The sequence below is a fragment of the Megachile rotundata genome, chromosome 2, assembly GCF_050947335.1.
Source record: "Megachile rotundata isolate GNS110a chromosome 2, iyMegRotu1, whole genome shotgun sequence".
Lineage (NCBI taxonomy): Eukaryota > Metazoa > Arthropoda > Insecta > Hymenoptera > Megachilidae > Megachile > Megachile rotundata.
Genome location: NC_134984.1, coordinates 16,444,382 through 16,464,256, shown reverse-complemented (window position 1 = coordinate 16,464,256; position 19,875 = coordinate 16,444,382). Strand labels below are relative to the sequence as shown.

Sequence of the window (19,875 nt, the reverse complement as noted above, 5' to 3'; positions counted from 1 at the left end):
ATATTATTAATATAATAGTGATAGCAGTGTTATTCATATTCCTATTAAATATAATAGTAATAGCTGTATTATTGATACATAATATTTATGTGTATTATAAATTTGTAATATTATATGTATTTAGTGTGTTGCTAAATGTACTTCAGAAATATTAAATAAAATAATACTAAATATTGTATGAAGTGTATTTTAAGATAACTAACTATATTTAAATTTAGTACAGTCAGAATTTGAGATAGAATATACTTCAAATATTTTTAATAATAAATTTAGTAAATTTAGCACATTAAACAAGTAAAACATATGTGTATTGAACTTAAAATTTTCTTAGATTTTCCCTGCAAAGTGTTTCATTAATATTCTCAGAAAAAACAGAATTACAATTATCCATGACGCAAGAAGAGTTTTTCCTCGTGCAGAAAAATGATTACTATCGAACTCACGTTTTTAATTTGCAGGTAAAAGAGAGCGTGAAACATTCCACCGTAATCGAGCGTGTGCATGTATTTCGGTACGCACGAGTTTTCCGTTATTATCTTTACCGTATTCGCATATTGTAAATTATGACGAAACGCAAATCGTAGTATGAATCATCATCGTTACCGCAGTACCACGTCAGCGCGGTAAATTTTCAGGGGTCAAAAATAATTTCGAATTCCACGAATGAACCGAAAAGAAAACAACAACAATACTTTTTGATCTCGTTATTTACTCGCTTATCAACTTACGACGTCTTCGATTCACGTAATAATCGATTACGATGCTTCGACGAGTCCTTATCGTTACTCAAGGATTTAGATTGTGTTATTTATAGGCATTTCTCTCTTGTGGGCGCTAAAAATATCGATCTGATTAATTGGACTAATCTGTAATTTAACAAATGTGCTAAACTGTCGCATGATTCTAACACCTTTTGCTTCAAAATTGGATTAGATTTTTCAGTGGTGGAGTAGTTAGGTAGGAACAATTATAGTTTAATTATTTGAGAGGGACTATACATTGAAAAATTAGTTAAATTTTTTTTGTTATTTTGCAATTTGTTTTGGAAACAATTACAGTTATTTTCTTTGATATTTTAGAACCTAGGATCTAAAATTTCCTGTAATTTTTTCTGAGATTGTAACATTTACCCTACAACATATTTCCCCAGAAAATATACCCCAGTCCTCAAAACTTTAAGGTTCTGATTCTCCGCTTTCTTCCATTTGAAATTTAAATTACGGACTGTTTGGTTTTCAACAAAGTTGTAATTTTTTAAGCTAGCTCACTGTAAATACAATTACTTCATCGTTCCTCATCATTTATGATATGATAATAAGTTTGGTGGAAGTTCAACGTGCTATATCAGCAAGTTATGTAATAACAGGGTCCGTTCCACCATTTCTAATTAATTAACCAAAGAATTCCCAATAACATGGATGATGATGAAATATGGGATTCAAGCGTCAGACACATATGCGTGACTTGGCAGTCAACGCGTTGAGGGTTGAAATGCCAATCATTGTAAAGCGTATTCTGCCTGACAGCTAATGCGATTTTTATCCTCTGCATTATCACTTTTTTTAATATATTTTAATACACAATATCAACTCGGTGAAATGAAAAAAATTATGGTTGCTCCAGAATGAAGAACTATAATAAACCTTTATATTCTGTTAAATTAAGAACATCGTAAAAAAATGTAGAAATGAAAATATTTTATTTATATTAAAAGTTTGTAACATTGTCTGACAGTAAAAGAAGAAAGAGAGTGGTACTCAAATTTGATGCACATTAAAATATTAATGAAAATTTTGTTAATACTTTATGTACAATTTTGTGAGTTTACAAAACATTGAAAGTACAAACAAAAAGTTTGAAAAAATATTACTTTAATTACTGTGTATAGTATTATATGTTTGCAACATTGTATGAAAGTTGAATGAAACACTATAATAACAAAAGATGAGAAATTTTAGATAATTCCATCAAACTTCTACTGAACTTCTACAGCATTTTACCTTTAATATTTAAAACAACTTGCACAAAATTTGACAACAAATAAATTTCACCCGTTTAAAAAAGAAACTTAATAAATAAAATATGACAGTACATAATGTAATAAAATCTATAAGAAATTTAACCAAAATTTGCTACATCTAATAACAAAATTCAATTAGAACACTATAATATAAAATATCAAGTATACTATAATAAAAAAATCTACATGAACCTGTCCAACAAAAAATAAATTTCACATACGTAAAAGAACCTTCCTAAACTACAGTACAATAAAAAACTTTCCCACAATTATACGAATAAAAAAAGTACATACTCGCAGCACTCTCATGATCACTGACACGATTTCTTGCCGACAAAAATCGCACAGAAAAAACCAAAAAGGATTAAGCACTTACTTTACGAGGATGACGTTTGTACGTGCGGTCGAACAGCTTGTTGGTCACGAAATAAAAGCTTCCCCTCCGATGGAGTCGCGATTTAACTCGAAAAAAGCAATTCGCAGTGTTTAAACCGTGATCGCAGCGAACGGAGAACCTTTCTCAGCTTATCGAGGGGTGATCCTGACGTAGCAACTTCCGGTCCTTTGTCAACGCCGCTTTTCACGAGACGGCCCGAAGGATGGAGACGTTGTCGGAGAGTGTTTTAGTCGATTACGATTTTCCTTTCGATGTGGAGGATAACCGAGCTGTTTCGTCCACGGATAACAGGTGGCACGCCGGAGTTCCTCACGGTGCAGAGTATTAACGACGTGTGACGTCGACGGCTCGGTGCGAGAGGGCTTTTATAGCCGGCCGACTCGACTCGACTACGCTCGACACCGCTTCCCACAGAACAGCTCTTGACCCCACAAACCGATTTCTCCCCGTACCTAAGCATCGTTCACCTAACTATTGTTTCCTTCGATACGTCCCTATGCATTTTCCAACCCCTTTTTTTTACTTCCACCACAAGCTGCTAAGGTGACACGTGTCAAACTTCGTTAATTGCTTTCGTGTGACGTGTGTGGATTTGAGAAATTCAAGAATTTTTTTTTTGAAATTGGAAAAATTTAGAACTTTAAGAGTTGAGAAATTGGAGACATTTCAGACTTGAAGAGTGGGAGAGATTTAAAACTTGAAGAGTTGGAAAATTGGATAAATTTGAGACTTGAAGAGTTGAAAAATTTAAGAAATTTGAAACTTGGGTTCGAGACTTCCCTATGCATTTTCCAACCCCTTTTTTTTACTTCGACCACAAGCTGCTAAGGTGACACATGTCAAACTTCGTTAATTGCTTTCGTGTGACGTGTGTGGACGCTTTATGGAATTTCAAAATTTCTTTTCAAGAGTTGGAAAATTGCAAAAATTTGAGACTTGAAGAGCACAGAAATTGGAGACATTTCAGACTTGATGAATAGGAGAAATTTGAAACTTGAAGAGTTTTAAAATTGGAAAAATTTGAAATTTGAAGAGCACAGAAATTGGAGACATTTGAGACATGAAGAGTGGGAGGAATTTCAAACTTGAAGAGTTTGAAAATTGGAGAAATTTGAAACGTGAGTTCGACACGTGTTATGCATTTTCCAACTCCTTTTTTTACTTCGACTACTCGCTGCTAAGGTGACAGATGTCAAACTTCGTTAATTGCTTTCGTGTGCAAAATTCAAGAATTTTTTTTGAAGAGTTGCAAAATTGGGACTTGAAGAGTCTAGAAATTGGAGACACTTCAGACTTGATGAGTGGAAAAAATTTGAAATTTGCAGAGTTTGAAAGTTGGAGAAATTTGAAACTTCAAGAGTTGAGAAATTGGAGACATTTAAGACTTGACGAGTGGGAGGAATTTGAAACTTGAAGAGTTGGATAATTGGAAAAATTCGAGACTTGAAGAGTTGAGAAATTTTTGAGACGTGAGACTTGAGTTAAAAAATTGAAGAGATTTAAAACTTGATAAGTTGGGAAATTGGAAAATTTTGGAACTCGAAGAATTTGAAAATTGGAGAAATTTGGAACTTGAAGAGTTGTGAAATTGGAAAAATTTGAAACTTGAAGAGTTAAAAAATTGAAGAGATTTAAAACTTGACAAGTTGTGAAATTAAAGAAATTTGGAACTCAAAGAATTTGAAAATTAGAGAAATTTGGAACTTGAAGAGTTGAGAAATTGGAAAAATTTGAAACTTGAAGAGTTAAAAAATTGAAGAGATTTGAAACTTGATAAGTTGTGAAATTAAAAAAATTTGGAACTCAAAGAATTAAAAAATTGAAATCTAGAACTTGAAGAAATTTGAAATTAAAACTCCTGAAATTTGAGATTTAAATATTTGAAAATTTTAATACCTTAAAGTACACGTTTCTTCACTTCCCTCCATTCTAACCTAATTCATTTAAATTCTAACTCTGACACCTAAAATAATATTAAAATATAATACCTCTTTCTTCACAACTTTTTAATTACACCTAAAACATAAAATGTTTTAAACATAAAATGGTTATCATTTCAAATATTATTATTATTATTAATACTTCTATTTATTCGAGAAAATTGAGGTTATATAAACCGTAACGCAATAAAGATAGTACAAAAATGAAACAATAGAATTTTGATACGGTTAATTAAAACGTACCAAAGGGAAATGAAATTAAATGTTATTTTATATTCAGAATATAGAACAATTTTAGTAACCAAAATTACACTCCATCCTACGTTGAAGATTAATATTATTCTCAAAAATTCGCAATGAAAGAAGTAACCCCACGTTTTACTGAAATAAACAAATAAAAGAATGTAACATTGTTACGTTGAATGTTCCTTTGTAGTTATATCAGGACCTCCATCATCCTCCAATAATTTCAGGTCTGACTTTTCTCCATCGAACTTTCAATATACTCGGCCGTTTTTTGTGCCGAAATAAATTGCTTCAAAACGAAGGAATTCGATTGAATATAATTGAAAAAAAACTTGTAAATTGCTATTTCGTTTTATAAAGCACCTTCCCTTTTACTACCCCATAAACACAAAATATTTGGTATAAAATAAAATATAAGATGTATGTACTTATCTCACCTCTTTTTATGTTACCTCTTTTTATGATTTTTACCTCAGATTACTTATTTAAATAAAAATTTAATGACTATGTTTTATTGAATTTGTGAATATACATACATGTCACACATGAATTATTTACAAAAGATATTGAAAAATAAAAAGTTGCAGCTATCTAGGTTAATCTTCCAAAGCATGATGTACCATTTGTAACGCAAACCAAATTTCATTTATCTTTCATGGTATACACGCATCATAACTCTCTGCGTGTTGTACCATATTTGATACACTAGGGTGCTGTGATTTTTAAACTCAATTTACCACGTGTGCAATTTGTTTACATCAATTAGTTCGCAGGTTTTCAAAAGTCGAAGATAAATTCCCTGGAAACAAGTGACATGTTTTAATATCTGTGCTATCACGTGTTTAAAGGTGAAAGGTTGATTTGAATTTGTGATTCTGGGTTCCTAAATTTCTGGGTTTTCAAGCTTTTAAATATCATTTTTAAGTTGGCAAGTATTCGAATCAACAAATTTTTTAATTTTTGGGAACTCAAATTTTTCAAATTGTTAAATTTCCAAATACCAAAATTCCGAATTCCAAAACTTCGAATTCCAAAATTTCCAAATTCCAAAATTCCGAATTCCAAAATTTCGAATTCCAAAATTCCGAATTCCAAAATTTCGAATACCAAAATTCCGAATTCCAAAACTTCGAATTCCAAAATTTCCAAATTCCAAAATTCCGAATTCCAAAATTTCGAATTCCAAAATTCCGAATTCCAAAATTTCGAATTCCAAAATTCCGAATTCCAAAACTTCCAAATTTCAAAATTTCGAATTCCAAAATTTCCGAATTCCAAATTTTCCAAATTCCAAATTTTCCAAATTCCAAAATTTCCAAATTCTAAAATTCCGAATTCCAAAATTCTGAATTCCAAAATTTCCAAATTCTAAAATTCTGAATTCCAAAGTTCCGAATTCCAAAACTTCCAAATTCCAAAATTTCCAAATTCCAAAATTTCCAAATTCCAAATTTTCCAAATTCTAAAATTCCGAATTCCAAAATTTCCAAATTCTAAAATTCCGAATTCCAAAATTCTGAATTCCAAAATTCCGAATTCCAAAACTTCCAAATTTCAAAATATCCAAATTCCAAATTTTCCAAATTCCAAATTTTCCAAATTCCAAATTTTCCAAATTCCAAATTTTCCAAATTCCAAATTTTCCAAATTCCAAATTTTCCAAATTCCAAATTTTCCAAATTCCAAAATTTCCAAATTCTAAAATTCCGAATTCCAAAACTTCCAAATTCCAAAACTTCCAAATTCCAAAATATCCAAATTCCCAAACCTTCCCAAAACACCGCTTTTCCTTCAACGTTCAAAATTTAATAATTTCGTCAGCAACTTTCGGAGCAGCCCGATATTATCACAATAAGTGTTCATAATTTTCATGTTACATGGTCTCTGAATCACGGTACGCATGATGAATCCATAATTGAACTATTTGCACGATGCACACATTAACCAGTTGCGTTTATTATGAAAATGCAGCATCTGCGTTGGCATCAAACTTTCGGTAATGAAGTTAATCAAGATTACAACTACCACGTATTATCAAACACTGTTATCAATGATGTATTAATTATATTCGAAAAGGGTTTTGCTTTCCAATTATATACGTCCTATTGGGAGTAATGAAAATCGAGAACCTTCTGTTTGTGGCTCGAATATGATTCGTTTAAATATGAGTACTCCTCGGGACAATGTTTATGGATTCATTAAAATTATATTGTAACTGATTGAAAACGATTTCATTTATATAAATGAGGGTGCTTGCGTTTTGATTCGTTTCGATTTTACACTTGAGAGGGGCTTTTTAGAAATTTATGAGGTTGTATTTTCGTGTTGGGTGTTTTGAGGGGATTTCTTTTTAAATTTATCAATTCATAAGTTTACAAGTTTACTAATTTACCAATTTTCCAATTTTTCAATCTTCTAATTTCCCAATTTTCTAATTTCTCTATTTTCCAATTTTCCAATTTCTCTATTTCCCAATTTCTCAATTTCCCAATTTCCCAATTTCCCAAATCCCAATCTCTCAATTCCCCAATTTCCCAAATCCGAATTTCTCTAATTTCCCAATTTCCCTAATTTCCCAATTTCCTAAGTTCCAATTTTCCAACTCCCAATCTCTCAATCCCCCAATTTTCCAAATCCCAATCTCTCAATCCCCCAATTTTCCAAATCCCAATCTCTCAATCCCCCAATTTCCCAAATTCCCAATTTCTCTAATTTCCCAATTTCCCAAATCCCAATCTCCCAATCCCCCAACTTCCCAAATCCGAATTTCTCTAATTTCCCAATTTCCCAAATCCCAATCTCCCATTCCCCCAATTTTCCAAATCCCAATCTTTCAATCCCCCAATTTCCCAAATCCCAAATTCCCAAATTCCCAATTTCCCAAATCCCAATCTCCCATTCCCCCAATTTCCCAAATCCCAATTTCTCTAATTTCCCAATTTCTCAAATCCCACTCCCCCAATCCCCCAATCTCCCAAATCCCAATTTACCTAACCTCTAAATTTAAACCATACCCTAAACCACACATCACCTAACATTCCCTCTTCAGCCATCAGCCATCAGCCATCAACTCTCAACCATTATGTACACACCAGGGTCACGATTGACCCACGATCTACATGTACCACACCGTACACACAGCATTTATAATTCACAGAATGAATAATTCGCGAACTACGTAAACGCAAACAAACACAGTATCATTGTACGATCTCCCTTAAGTCAACAAAAGGGAGTGTGTTCCACATTTACTCTGAAGAATAAAGTCATCGCCAATAAGAGTAATGATACTCCATTAAGCAACAATTCATGCTCAAGAAACATAATTAACGCGGATAATATTTGACACAATTTAAATATAAATCCGTTCCATTAGACGGGTCCAAACAATGTAACTTTGTTCGAGCTAAATGCTTCGTTTAAGTTGCTTAAATGTTTTTTCTTCTATCAACGCTTTCTCATTATCTCTGAATTTCAAATGTTAATTGCATTTAAAGCATCCCTCGTTCTTTTACTTTCTTTAATTGTTTTATGCGTTTGTGGATGTTGGCGATGGTGAAAATAGACACAGTTTAATTTTAGTAAATCGACTTTATTTTAAACTTTATACTTGTTTTAAATTTTTGGAGTGGTGAGAATTAATTAGTTATACAATCTTTATTGGTACATGCATTAGGTTTATTTATTTTGATCTGCAAGATTATTTTGCTTTTGAATTATTTGGGAGGCTTGAAGGATAGAGGTTGGAGATATAACGAGTGGCAATATATTAAAGAAATGGCAGTCTTTCACTGTTTCATGAACCTAACCTATACACAATCTCTCAATATGATTTTACAAATGTGGAATCAAATTAATTTGTGAACTGAATCCAAGATAAAGAATAATACTTTGTACGTGTAGCAAAAATAATAGGATCAAGTATTGCTAATAAAAATGTAACAACACAATCTAAATCCAATCAAGCGATAAGTTAAGAGAATAATACTAATGACTCGTCAAAGTGTGCTATGGAAAACTTTCAAGACAGAGGTTTCATGAAAATGTTCCATTTCAAATTTTTAATTTTACAAAGAAAGAAATGATGCTATCTATGCAATATTGTCGACTCACATAACCTATATCTTTGTCTATCAACGCCGCCATGACAGTCATCTGTGAGCCTCGAATACAATACACCGTTAAAAATAAACGCCTAATTCAAACAACAACAAAATTGAATACAACATTAAAAATCTAGATACCAAACTACAAATGCTAAAACAAAGAAGTACTATAATTTGTAAAATGGTGCACAAAGAAGCGCAACAGATCGCCAATAAAATGGAGGAAGAAGGTACTCCGAGTAGACGAAGTAATTCTGTTGATTTTACAGAAAAACGAAAGCAAACAGACCACGAGTATCGCAATTCAGAGAAGTGAGCATTTAGTGGTCGATTGACACGCTAATTCGGTAGTAATCCAATGAGAGAAGGCGATAAAGTCCACTTAACACCGCTGTATCAGCCAGACCTTTGCTCACCGGTCCATCGAGAAATTCCATCCTAAAGCAATTAAACCTCGTCATCGAAGTGTTACGTACTTTGTCGTTGTGCCAATACTGTCCTGACTGTCATTGCTGTGTATAATAGTATACGCGGGTGCAACGAAAGCTTCCTTTGATTGACACAAAGAGTATTCCATTCGTGTAATTTATCCACGTTTGATACATGGGATAGGGGATTCTAGGTTAGGATTCGATCAGGTTCTAGTAGGCTCTCGCAATTAGGTTAGACTTGTTATAGGCTTTTATTGCAATATTTAATCTTTTTTGGGTTTTATATGTAATTGTTAGACTTCTACATATGCTCTTTTTACTAGGTTAACTCATTTGTGGAGTTTATCAAGTTATTTTTAATTTTTAGTTCTACGTATTCTTGAAATTTCAGTTTTAGGCTCCCTAAGTTCTCTTGAATTTTTCCTAAATTTTACTTAGGGCTTTCCTACTTGGAAATCCATCTAAAGTATTTTCTACATTCCCCCAAAGTTTCTTTAGTTTTCCCTACACGTGGTCTCCTCGCATCCATAATTAAAATATTTGAATATTAAGAAATGTGAAATTCGAACACGTGAGTATCAAAAGATCCGAAATTTGAACATTTGATTATTAAAAGATCCGAAATTCGAAAGCTTGCAGAGTACATTTGAAACCTATTCAACTTGTGGGTCGACAGGTTCTCGCAGTAGAATAACTATTTCATTGGGCAGACAAGGTCGCCTGTTGCTGTTATTTGCACGTATAATCAAAGATGGCTGTCAAACGGAGCTAAAACTACCCTGTTAACGTTGTATTTGTCTAAGAGTCTCATGCCACGTTGAAGTCTAACTTAACCCATTTAGATTACATTTAGTCTTCGAGCTACTGAATTACCACATTCTATAAATTGATCTAAGAATTTTTACAGTTAAATTTTCTGAAAGAAACCTTGGCTGATACACATTACCGATGTTATTACAAGGAAAAATATTAAAATATTGTTACTATATTAATATTTCCAAATTACCTATATAATTGTACTCTTATTTAAAAAAGTACAATTACAAAAAATTGTTCTAAAAATTGTTAAAAGTACAATTGTAAAAAATTGTACTCCTACATATTATACAAATTTGTAAATTTTTAATCATACAAAACTTTAACTCCATTTTACTTCTCTTCGTTAATTTACACCCTTCCACAATTCATTTTTGCGACAGTTTAAAATAACGAACACGCGTTGTAATTAAAAACGTACACCCAGCAAATGTCTTATAAACTTTGCATGTTAAACATTATGATTTTAAACGAAATTATTTCTTCAGCAACACAATTGACGTTCCATTAAATTTACACAGATAACATTATTATTTTCACCCGTTTAAATTTTGCAACAATTTTGTAATAAACTGTATTTATAAACATATACAATCACTTTAATGGTTCGCATGATTCCATATTTCGTTACGAATGTTCATTACGTTATTAAATATCGAAATGAATAATCTGCTGTTTGACAGTATTCCCTGTGTCCCTCAATATTTCCGATGCAATTAAATCTGAAATATTTAATTCCTTTTCCTTTAAATTGTCCAAATGGATTCATTAATATAATGTTTTCGAAATCGTCAAATACACAGCCGTCAAAAATTTTAAGTCCCGGAGGCCTTCATTTATTATTAGTAGATTTTAATAAAATCAATAGAATTTTTATACCATGGTTTTAATGAAAATTGGTTCAACGATAAAATAACTTCTTGATGGACATGAATTCGCAATTAAACTTTCATTTATTTGCGTTAACATTTCTGCAATTATTTGAAGCACAATAAATATCATTTTTTATACTGTTGCTTCGTTTAATAAAATTAATGAAAATTTGAAACAACTTCTTGATGGACATGAATTTGCAATTAAAATTTATTCGCGTTAACATTTCTGCAATTATTTGAAGCTTCAATATATTTCGAACGCTTCGGCAATAAATCAACAGTGACTACTTCAGATAATCGAACGTCCTGTGTTTTTTTGCAGTATATTGAAGCTCTCCTAAATTCCCGTTGAAACGAGATGAACTCCGGTGTGAAGCCGTAAAACAAATCTCGATCCTGTAGGAGATGGAGCCATACGTCCCGTTAAAGGTAAACGCTTAATGGCATCTTAGCAATTAAGAAAATGGAAAATAACGATTTCACTTGGACGTTACAGTGGGTAGAGCAGTGCTTCGAACGTTATTGGACGATATCGTGTAAGGAAACGTTCCGGCTTATTAGCACGCGTATCTAAGTAACCCTGTTGCGTGTAAACGCATCGTTTTAGAATTAAACATTATTTTTAATCTTACGATTCAACATTATTCTGTGAACTTTCTTTTAAAAAAAACCTTTATATTAATTTTAAACGAACTGTGCAGAATTTGATGTTAATCTTAAATGAACTGTAAATTTGATATCAATTTCATGTGAACTGCACGGAATTTGATATCAATTTTATATGAACTGTGAATTTGATATCAATTATTTGCTGAAGGGATATTTATACATTTGCGTGTTGCAACCATTTTCAAATAAAACCAGAAGATATTGTGAGAAGTTGCTATTTTTTGGTTATGTCGCTCTCTGAGCAAAACGACGATGTATATTTTATTCATTAAGGTTGATTTACCTTTAATGAAGTTCATAAGGTAGATTCATAAATAAACAAGACGGTAAAACGTGATCTATCATTTTTATCAGAATTAAGATTAAAACGCCCACAACAAAAATTAAATTCAATATTCTAATCTTGAAGTGGAGGAATGTAATTGTAATATAATTTGAATTTAATATACAAGAGTTATAAACTATCTTATATTCATAAGAAAAAAATATTCTTCTTACATTTACAATAAAAAAATATTCTTCTTACATTTACAACAAAAAAATATTCCTCTTACATTTACAGCAAAAAAACTTCTTACATTCATAACAAAAAAATATTCTTCTTATATTTATAAGAAGTAAGTTAGGTTAGGTCAAATTTATAAAAGGAAAATAAAATAAGAAACGATGTTACACGAAAGAACAAACGTCCAAAAAACGAAGGGTCTTTTCCTACGACGTACACAAAAAAGAATGCCAGTGTTTGATTTACCCATGGAACTAAATTAATCGACACGTGTTTTCTGATTTGTTGAAACACCTTGTCAATAAAGATTGTGATCTTATCCCGGCGGAGTTGATCAGGAGTAATCAACAGGCGAATTCGTTTGTTGAACTATTCACTGATTATGGCTGTCCGATATTCTAGGGTTATTGACTGATTCTGTACGGCCATTGATTCCACCCCTGATATCGAAGGATCGCTCGTCGAGTGGATGGGAAGAATGATTATTCGTCATTAACCCTTGCCCGACAGATGCAGAGGTATTTTGACAGAATTAGTTTATTAATTTTTTATGTACATCTCACTTCAGTTGCACAATATATAAATCATTTTTGCTATCATTAAAGAAAGAATAAATTCGGTGGAATATGTTTTCATTGTTCTGAAACCACGTCAGATTTAATTATTACATTTTTGTATATTTTTGATAGCAATGAAAGTAACTTATATTTTTAAGACATTCACATGATGAAGACACTGAAATTATTTGTATAAATAAATTTATAATATATGTTAGTTTTAAGGTTACTTTGAAACAGTGTTTTAAATATTTGTTTGTCCATCCCCATCGTCTATCGAGTTAATAATTAACCACAAGTATGATTGAATAAGGGAGCACATGTCGAATTATTTGCATTCTTCCGTGAAACTTTACTGCGAGAACCTCGTAACAAAAGGGATCAATCATTTGCCCAGATTGATTTAGAGGCGAGAGAATTTCTTCGCCATACTGCGACAGAAAGCGCTGAGCGTTTCTGTTTAGAGAAAATTAATAGATCTGTTAATAGATGTTCATTAATTTAATGTACTTCTATATCTTTAGTTATAATACGAGATAAAAATGTAGTAATGCAATCAAATTGCAGACTATTTAGTTTTCGATAAAGCATGAATTTCAAAGTTTTTCAGTACACGTTTAATGGCGAGGTAACGATCGTTACTTTTTAGCGTGCAACGCGATATTCACGTACGTATCGTTGATAGGCCATTGAACGAATTCAATGGAAGACAGAAATCGCAATTGCAGGTCGACGACCCCAAAAATTTGCGTAATTTCGAAAGGATCTGCCTACGGAACAGCACATTTCAGCTCGAAATAGGCATCTAACGCGTGGGGCTGTCCTGGCCGATGTTATTAGCATACTAATGTCGAATTTTCCCAGAGAGTCGCCACAATCTTTAGACAAATATTACGATTATTCGACGCTTAAAATAAGTTCCCCGGGGAACGAGTGTCGGCTTGGAAAATGGAATGAAATAAATTTCCTTACTGTTCGTGCACGCGGAAATACTTCAATTTTTTAATATATGAATATTTTTACGAAAGAGAACCGTACAATTGAACTGGGTCGGAGGGAAATTTTTAATAATGAAAGAATTCTGTTTAATTGAGTAAATATTGTTGCGGAGTATTGTTTAAATTCAACGAACCTTTCGTGCATTTTGTCAAAGTTAAAATTTAATTAATAATTTAATTATTATGACTAATAGTAATTATATAATAAAAGTAACTGCTAATTGTATGATATTTTAGTTAAATAATGAAAGTGAAATTTTATTAATTTGAAGATATAATTTTAGCCACTAATATTTAATAGAATTAATAAAAAATAGAATGTATACTGTAAAAGATAAAACTGATCTTTCATTTGCCGTATAATAACAGTTTAAAATATTGTGAAAATTTCTTGGAAATTTTTTCCGTACCATTAACGTCAGACCGAACAATTATGCGATTTCATTCGAACGGTGAAGCCGAGCGTTAACAAGAGATTCGAGAATAATTCGATTAATTGTCCGGGTCAAAGAAATTGTAAATTAAAAGGGAACGGGGATAACGACCATTTCGTCTCCTTTTCTTCTTAATAACTCACTAGACGCGACGTTACGTTGTTCATCAGCTAATTACTAAAAAAAATAAGATGAAAGTGTAATTGAAGCTTGCCGCTTCATCAAACGTCGATACGAGGCAGCTTGCAATGACGCGAAGATTTTAATTAAAAGATAAATACAAAGAGGAGGAATTACTACTTGAACTTCGTTCACGTGTATCTATTCAGGATTATATTCTCAGAGAGAACTATGAGTTTTTAATCAAGACTCATTGCGTTAGATTCATCGATGCTACCTACTGCCAATCCTTTTCTTTTGTTAACAATTTATTTATAACGTATGTTGCTAGAAAAATACAATTGAAGTTAATTAAACAAATTTTAAAAAGAATAGTATGATCATCTTGCTAAATTATCATTTTTACTATATTTTCATATCATATGTTATTACATAAAAAATAGTCAATCTTGAAACACTTAAAGTTTAAATAAATTTCATGACATAAAATTTTCATAAAATTCTATTTATTGCATATTAGATTTTAACCTGAAATCTAAAAAAATAGCTGAATAAAATCGTTTAAATTTACGACCTCGCTATATTTCCATAAGAACTATACCAATTCTCTAAAATTTTAATACTGACATGCCATCTAGTGATGCTATCAGATACAAAAAAACCTATGTTAACAACTGTTACTAAAACACATAATCGAAAATAATTTTCAATTCACACCACAGATGGAACACATAGTGCCTAATCAGAAATTAACACTATTTACGAAATGAGTACACTTGAAGCGTGTATACATACAAGTTTAACAATCTATCTATTCTATGAATCTTATCTTATTTTAGCAGTGATGTATTATTAATAATAATCAATGTATTGCATGCGTTGTGCGAACATATCTTTAAAAATATGGCAAAATCAGATGTGGTGAACAACTCCAAAATATTGTCAAATTTGGAAAAAGAGCAAAAAGTAATCGATAGAGCACCTTTTCGACACTTAAAAATCACCGACGCTGGGATTTTGGATACGATAGAAGGCAGGAAAATATGTGAACGTTGTTATAGATCACGAAAATTCTTCTGTTATTCATGTTATTTACCAGTCATCAGTGAAAAATATTTTCCAAGAATAAAGGTAACAATAATTCATTTCATACATTTTAAATTCATACAGGTATGAATGCCATATCTTATTTTTAGCTACCAATAAAGATTGACATCATCAAACATGCACGTGAGATTGACGGAAAAAGTACTGCAATACATGCTGTTATTCTTGCACCAGAAGATGTGAGGATATTTACATATCCTGATTTTCCAGAAATAGAGGATAAAGAGAAGGTATAGTGACAATATACTTGTGCTTTTTTGATCAAAGTCAAGATTTGGTCTAAATAATATCATCCCTTAGACTGTTTTAATTTTTCCCAGCCAATTTGGCATGAGCGTGGACTCACTGTTTATGAAAGAGATTAAAAAAGATGATAAAGTAATTGTGAAACAAATAAGGAACACGATTCCTATAACTAGAGCTATTTTTATTGATAGTACATGGCATCAAACAAAAGCTATTTACAAAGATCAAAGGCTACGAGGTAAATATGATCATACATTAATAATATGTTTTGTGAACAATCATTTTTTTATATCTTTATTTACAGATTTGCAATGTGTAATTTTAAAATCTAGAATATCTCAATTTTGGCGTCATCAGAAGAAAAGTCCACGGTGGTATTTAGCTACAATTGAAGCAATTCATCAATTTTTAGTGGAGTTGCATACCTGTGCATATGGTATACTACCAGAATATGCTGACATAAACAATGCTGGAAAAGAAATAATTAATGAAGTAAATTCTATGAATGATACTACACAGTGTCATATAAATGAATTATCTAAATTGGATCAAAGGTACAAAGGTCAATACGATGATCTTTTATATTTTTTTAAATATATGTATGAAAAGATTCATACTATGTATGATCATGACCAGTTATGGGCATATAAGAGGCCATTGACGTAATTCTGTGATAATGAAATAAGTATTAATATATTATATTAAGTATAATACTGTTAATAAAAGAAGTTTATATTAAATCATTTATATCTTCTCATTTATATCTGATCATTCTATCTAAAAACTAATAGGTTTTTGTTCATGTTACAAGTTATTTTAACCTATTTTTTATGATTCCAATATTTATTCTCTAGGATAAAACTATCATACAGTGTGTATTTTAGTGACTACATATCAACATAATAAGATTCTACAAGAAAGGAAAATACAGGTTGGATAAGTATAAACAAAAATAAACATATTTAGAATGAGTCACTTTCTGACTCAGCAAGATATGTAAAGACTTTTGCAATGTTCTGATATCATTTTATACATAAAATAAATACATCAATATCTTATTTTATGTTTTGATTAAGATTAACAAATTATCTCACCATATCAAAAAGTCATGATTACATTAAACAAATATACAAACACCACTATATAGTACATAACAAAATAAAAAAGGATATTCGATAAACAATAATGTATGTCCCAATAAATAAGTATTCCCGGTAAATCAACATTTAAATTAATCAATTTTTCGATAATGTGTGTCTCGAAAACAGGGACGTTGAGAACATTCGCGGGCCCAAGTACTGCAACTGTGCGGAAGCAAAGAAAAAGGTATTTACGTATATTTATAAATTTCGTTAGTTCTAATATGTGTGTGACAATAGCCTATTGTTAAATCTCCACCTTTGCGAGAATCTACAGGTTTTAAATTAAACATTCAAATTTTAAAGATAAATATTTCTATTGTCAACAGACAAACTTTGACGTCCAATATATATCAGCAATTCCTGGCATTCCTTACTGTAACTCCTTCTGCGGCAATATAACGAGAGTCTACTGTACCGTACATAAAACCTTTAAAATTTTCAAAAAACTGGTAAACCGCGGGACCTTTCAAAAACACGGGGTCATATTCCAAGGATCGTTTTAAATCTCGCGCCAGCTCCGCTCGAAAGATTATAAACTGGTAACACGTATTTCAGCCAGCTGAAAAAATAGTCGGTCGAACTAAAGAACTGTTCTGCAAATACCAAAGTATCCTCATCGACATTGCAAGTTTTTCAATTGTTTATTTCGTCTGAAAATAAACAAGAAATACAGGGAGCATGCACGGGAAAAAGAATGCTTCCAAACACACGGGAGGCAGCACGCTCATTCGTGAATAGCTCGTGGCGACGTCACAGCGTCCCCGTCCCTCGCGTCGCGCGACCCGCGTCGGCCGTCAACAGTCGGCGATGAGTTTAGTTTTCAAAACAAGAGTCTGGTCACCACTCGTTGGCCGCACTCGTGTCTAAACGAAAACTGGAGGTACACTCGTAAACCGGTGACGTGAAAGGCTGTGAAATAATCGTGTCTCGTGCCGGCCTAGTTTCTTCCGGTGTTTTTGCCTTTCTCGTTAAAACGTGACGAAAAAAATGGACACCCTTCGCGAACAGGTGATGATCAATCAGTTCGTGTTGGCCGCAGGTTGTGCCCGGGAGCAGGCGAAACAGTTGCTGCAAGCGGCGCATTGGCAGTTCGAGGTGAGAGAATTACTTTCCGCATCTTTTTTTCGACAAACATCGAGAACTTCACTGTACTCGTGCCCGTCGCGGCTCGATACTTTCTACGTAAACAAAGGAGCGAAAATGGCCGACGGTACATCCAAGCGGTACTATCCTCGTTTTAACTCGAAAATATCGTGTGTTCGTAATAACCGATGAGAAAAAAATCCGTTGAATGTACTCCATCAATGTTGCTCCGTCGGTTATCACGAATGTTTGCATTTAAATTTGATTAACGATTGCGATTTGTGACTGTTGATGACCCAGTCAACACATTTACTACCACACAGGATGAAGTCCATTCATAAAAATCGTACGATGTTGCTAAGAGGTTTTGTTCGTTATTGTGTGGGAATGTTTGTATCCAGTCAAGGTTGTGTATAGTACGTGCTCGCGAGATTTACTGTTTTACAACTGTCGTTATCGATAATCTTGAAATGTTATCGATAACATTATTGAGGCAAATAAACGACTGACGTAGAATATAACACATAATTTCATCATTCGAGCTTAATTATTCCCGTTTGAAATTACGGTAGATTGTATCCAAAGTTTGAACAAGAGTAAGTAAATTTGAACATACATGCAAGTTACGTATCATATTAAGTTAGGTTAAGTTTGAAGTTTAAACAGAAATGAATAGATTTGAATGATAAAATTACGCGTGACATTCTACTTCAGTCACTCCCATTAGCCGTAACGATATTATCGATGTATCGTTAAATATCAATATCGCAACTGTTTCGATAATCAACATCTTCGATTTGTTGTTGTTTATATATTTACGATTACGTTCAGATGCAAAGCTAGTTTTAGAATTGGCTTTTATTCACAAACGTCGTTAAAGCGTACATTGAATGTGCGTAAAGTTACGCCGTCTTAAAATAGGGTCATGCGTCTATATTATACCCGATTTCTTCAAACAGACTTGGCTATTAGCAACGAGAACAACGCTGACATCGCGTGCGGCAATCGCGAACAATAATTATCTTTTCGGTACAGGGTTTCCAGGGCTATCGATTCACGAAGTTTCGTTGTACTAAAATCATTCTTCGTTCTATGTAAATTAGATTACATTTAGCTCGTTCGACATATGGCATAGTCTTGGAGCTGCTAAACATCTTATACGCGTCATTCGGTTGAGAAACAGGGAGTTGTGTCTCAGCATATAATTAGAAGGTTCATCCGCTGATTAAAATTGTAAATGAAACTAAAATAAAACTTTATTGATTGCTGTACGTTATATAAACAGACTTTGTTGACACGCGAATCTGTATGTATACAATAACGGGACGAAAATTAATCTTGAGTGAGGTGCAGTTTCTATTGCACGGGCCGTGAGATTAAGTTAGGTTCTAGTAAATATTATTAATTGATATTGTGAACTTTAGAACTTCTTTTTACGGAGGCATTGATTGATGATAATTGCAGTAACAACTGAGAATTTATTGTTGACTATACGTGATGTAAACATAGTCTTTGTTGATACACGAAGATGTATGTATACAATAAGGTGCTTTAATCGATTTTATGAGGCATGAGGGGAATGCACGACCTTCGGAACACCGATTTCATGCAGACTTAGCAGAATTATAGGAGAGCCTGCACGTCATGATTTTGCAACATTGCATCTCTGTGAAATAAGGAATTTTTTAATTCCATCACCAACTTAAAAATATTCGAATTGAAAATTGGTTTATTTTTTACTGCCACGGGAAGTCAATAAAGTTGTATCTAAAACTGACATACACAGAGTTCATATCAATAACCTCGCAGCTATTATTTATTAGTATTATCCAGCGCTTCTTTTGTGAAAGGTTTACATATTTCTGGTGGTGGAGGTGTATCCGAAGAGGAAATAGAGCACGGAAATACCATTCCAATAGCTTGAATAAGAAAAGGTACAATTTTAACGCGAAACGTTCATGTTTAGCTGGCGACCGGCATTAAATTGATCTGTAACAACTAAATGATAGATGGCGAGATCAGATTGGCTATTATATGCCACGTTTACTACAAGGGATCACAATGTGAGGTTAGAATAGGGACGGCCATTAAGGCAATCTCTTGGAGCAGTTTGATACATTGTAATCCAAACAAATCAGAACACATGTTATTAATTCCTTGGGTCAATATGACCCGACAGATTA

General features: G+C 32.5%; 3 protein-coding genes across 4 annotated transcripts in view; 2 read left to right on the top strand and 1 right to left on the bottom strand.

Annotated features, from left to right (window-relative positions):
• Positions 1–2,771, bottom strand: part of Dh44 (corticotropin-releasing diuretic hormone 44) — a 36,808-nt gene extending 34,037 nt beyond the window's left edge. The window contains exon 1 of the mRNA XM_003704557.3: positions 2,397–2,771. The gene's annotated coding sequence lies outside the window, so the exon portion shown is untranslated. The remainder of the gene's footprint in view (positions 1–2,396) is intronic.
• A 12,093-nt stretch (positions 2,772–14,864) lies between these two features.
• Positions 14,865–16,207, top strand: LOC100880269 (tRNA-uridine aminocarboxypropyltransferase 1). Its single transcript, XM_012288180.2, has 4 exons — positions 14,865–15,245; positions 15,311–15,451; positions 15,522–15,705; positions 15,772–16,207. The coding sequence occupies exons 1-4, from the start codon at positions 15,018–15,020 to the stop codon at positions 16,131–16,133; spliced, it is 915 nt and encodes a 304-aa protein (XP_012143570.2). The 5' UTR covers positions 14,865–15,017; the 3' UTR covers positions 16,134–16,207.
• Positions 16,208–17,331: 1,124 nt separating this feature from the next.
• LOC100877999 (UBA-like domain-containing protein 2) overlaps positions 17,332–19,875 on the top strand; it is a 32,848-nt gene continuing 30,304 nt past the window's right edge. Inside the window, exon 1 of one of the 2 annotated variants that reach the window (XM_012288182.2) lies at positions 17,332–17,704. In XM_012288182.2, coding sequence (XP_012143572.1) covers positions 17,597–17,704 — 108 coding nt within the window. In that variant the 5' untranslated portion in view covers positions 17,332–17,596. The remainder of the gene's footprint in view (positions 17,705–19,875) is intronic. The other variant, XM_003704538.3, reaches the window with a different exon arrangement.

Coding starts and splice junctions, on each gene's coding strand:
- LOC100880269 (XM_012288180.2), top strand. CDS start 15,018: ATGGCAAAATCAGATGTGGTGAACAACTCCAAAATATTGTCAAATTTG. Junction 15,452..15,521: donor AAATAGAGGATAAAGAGAAG/GTATAGTGACAA, acceptor ATCATCCCTTAG/ACTGTTTTAATTTTTCCCAG. Junction 15,706..15,771: donor CAAAGATCAAAGGCTACGAG/GTAAATATGATC, acceptor CTTTATTTACAG/ATTTGCAATGTGTAATTTTA.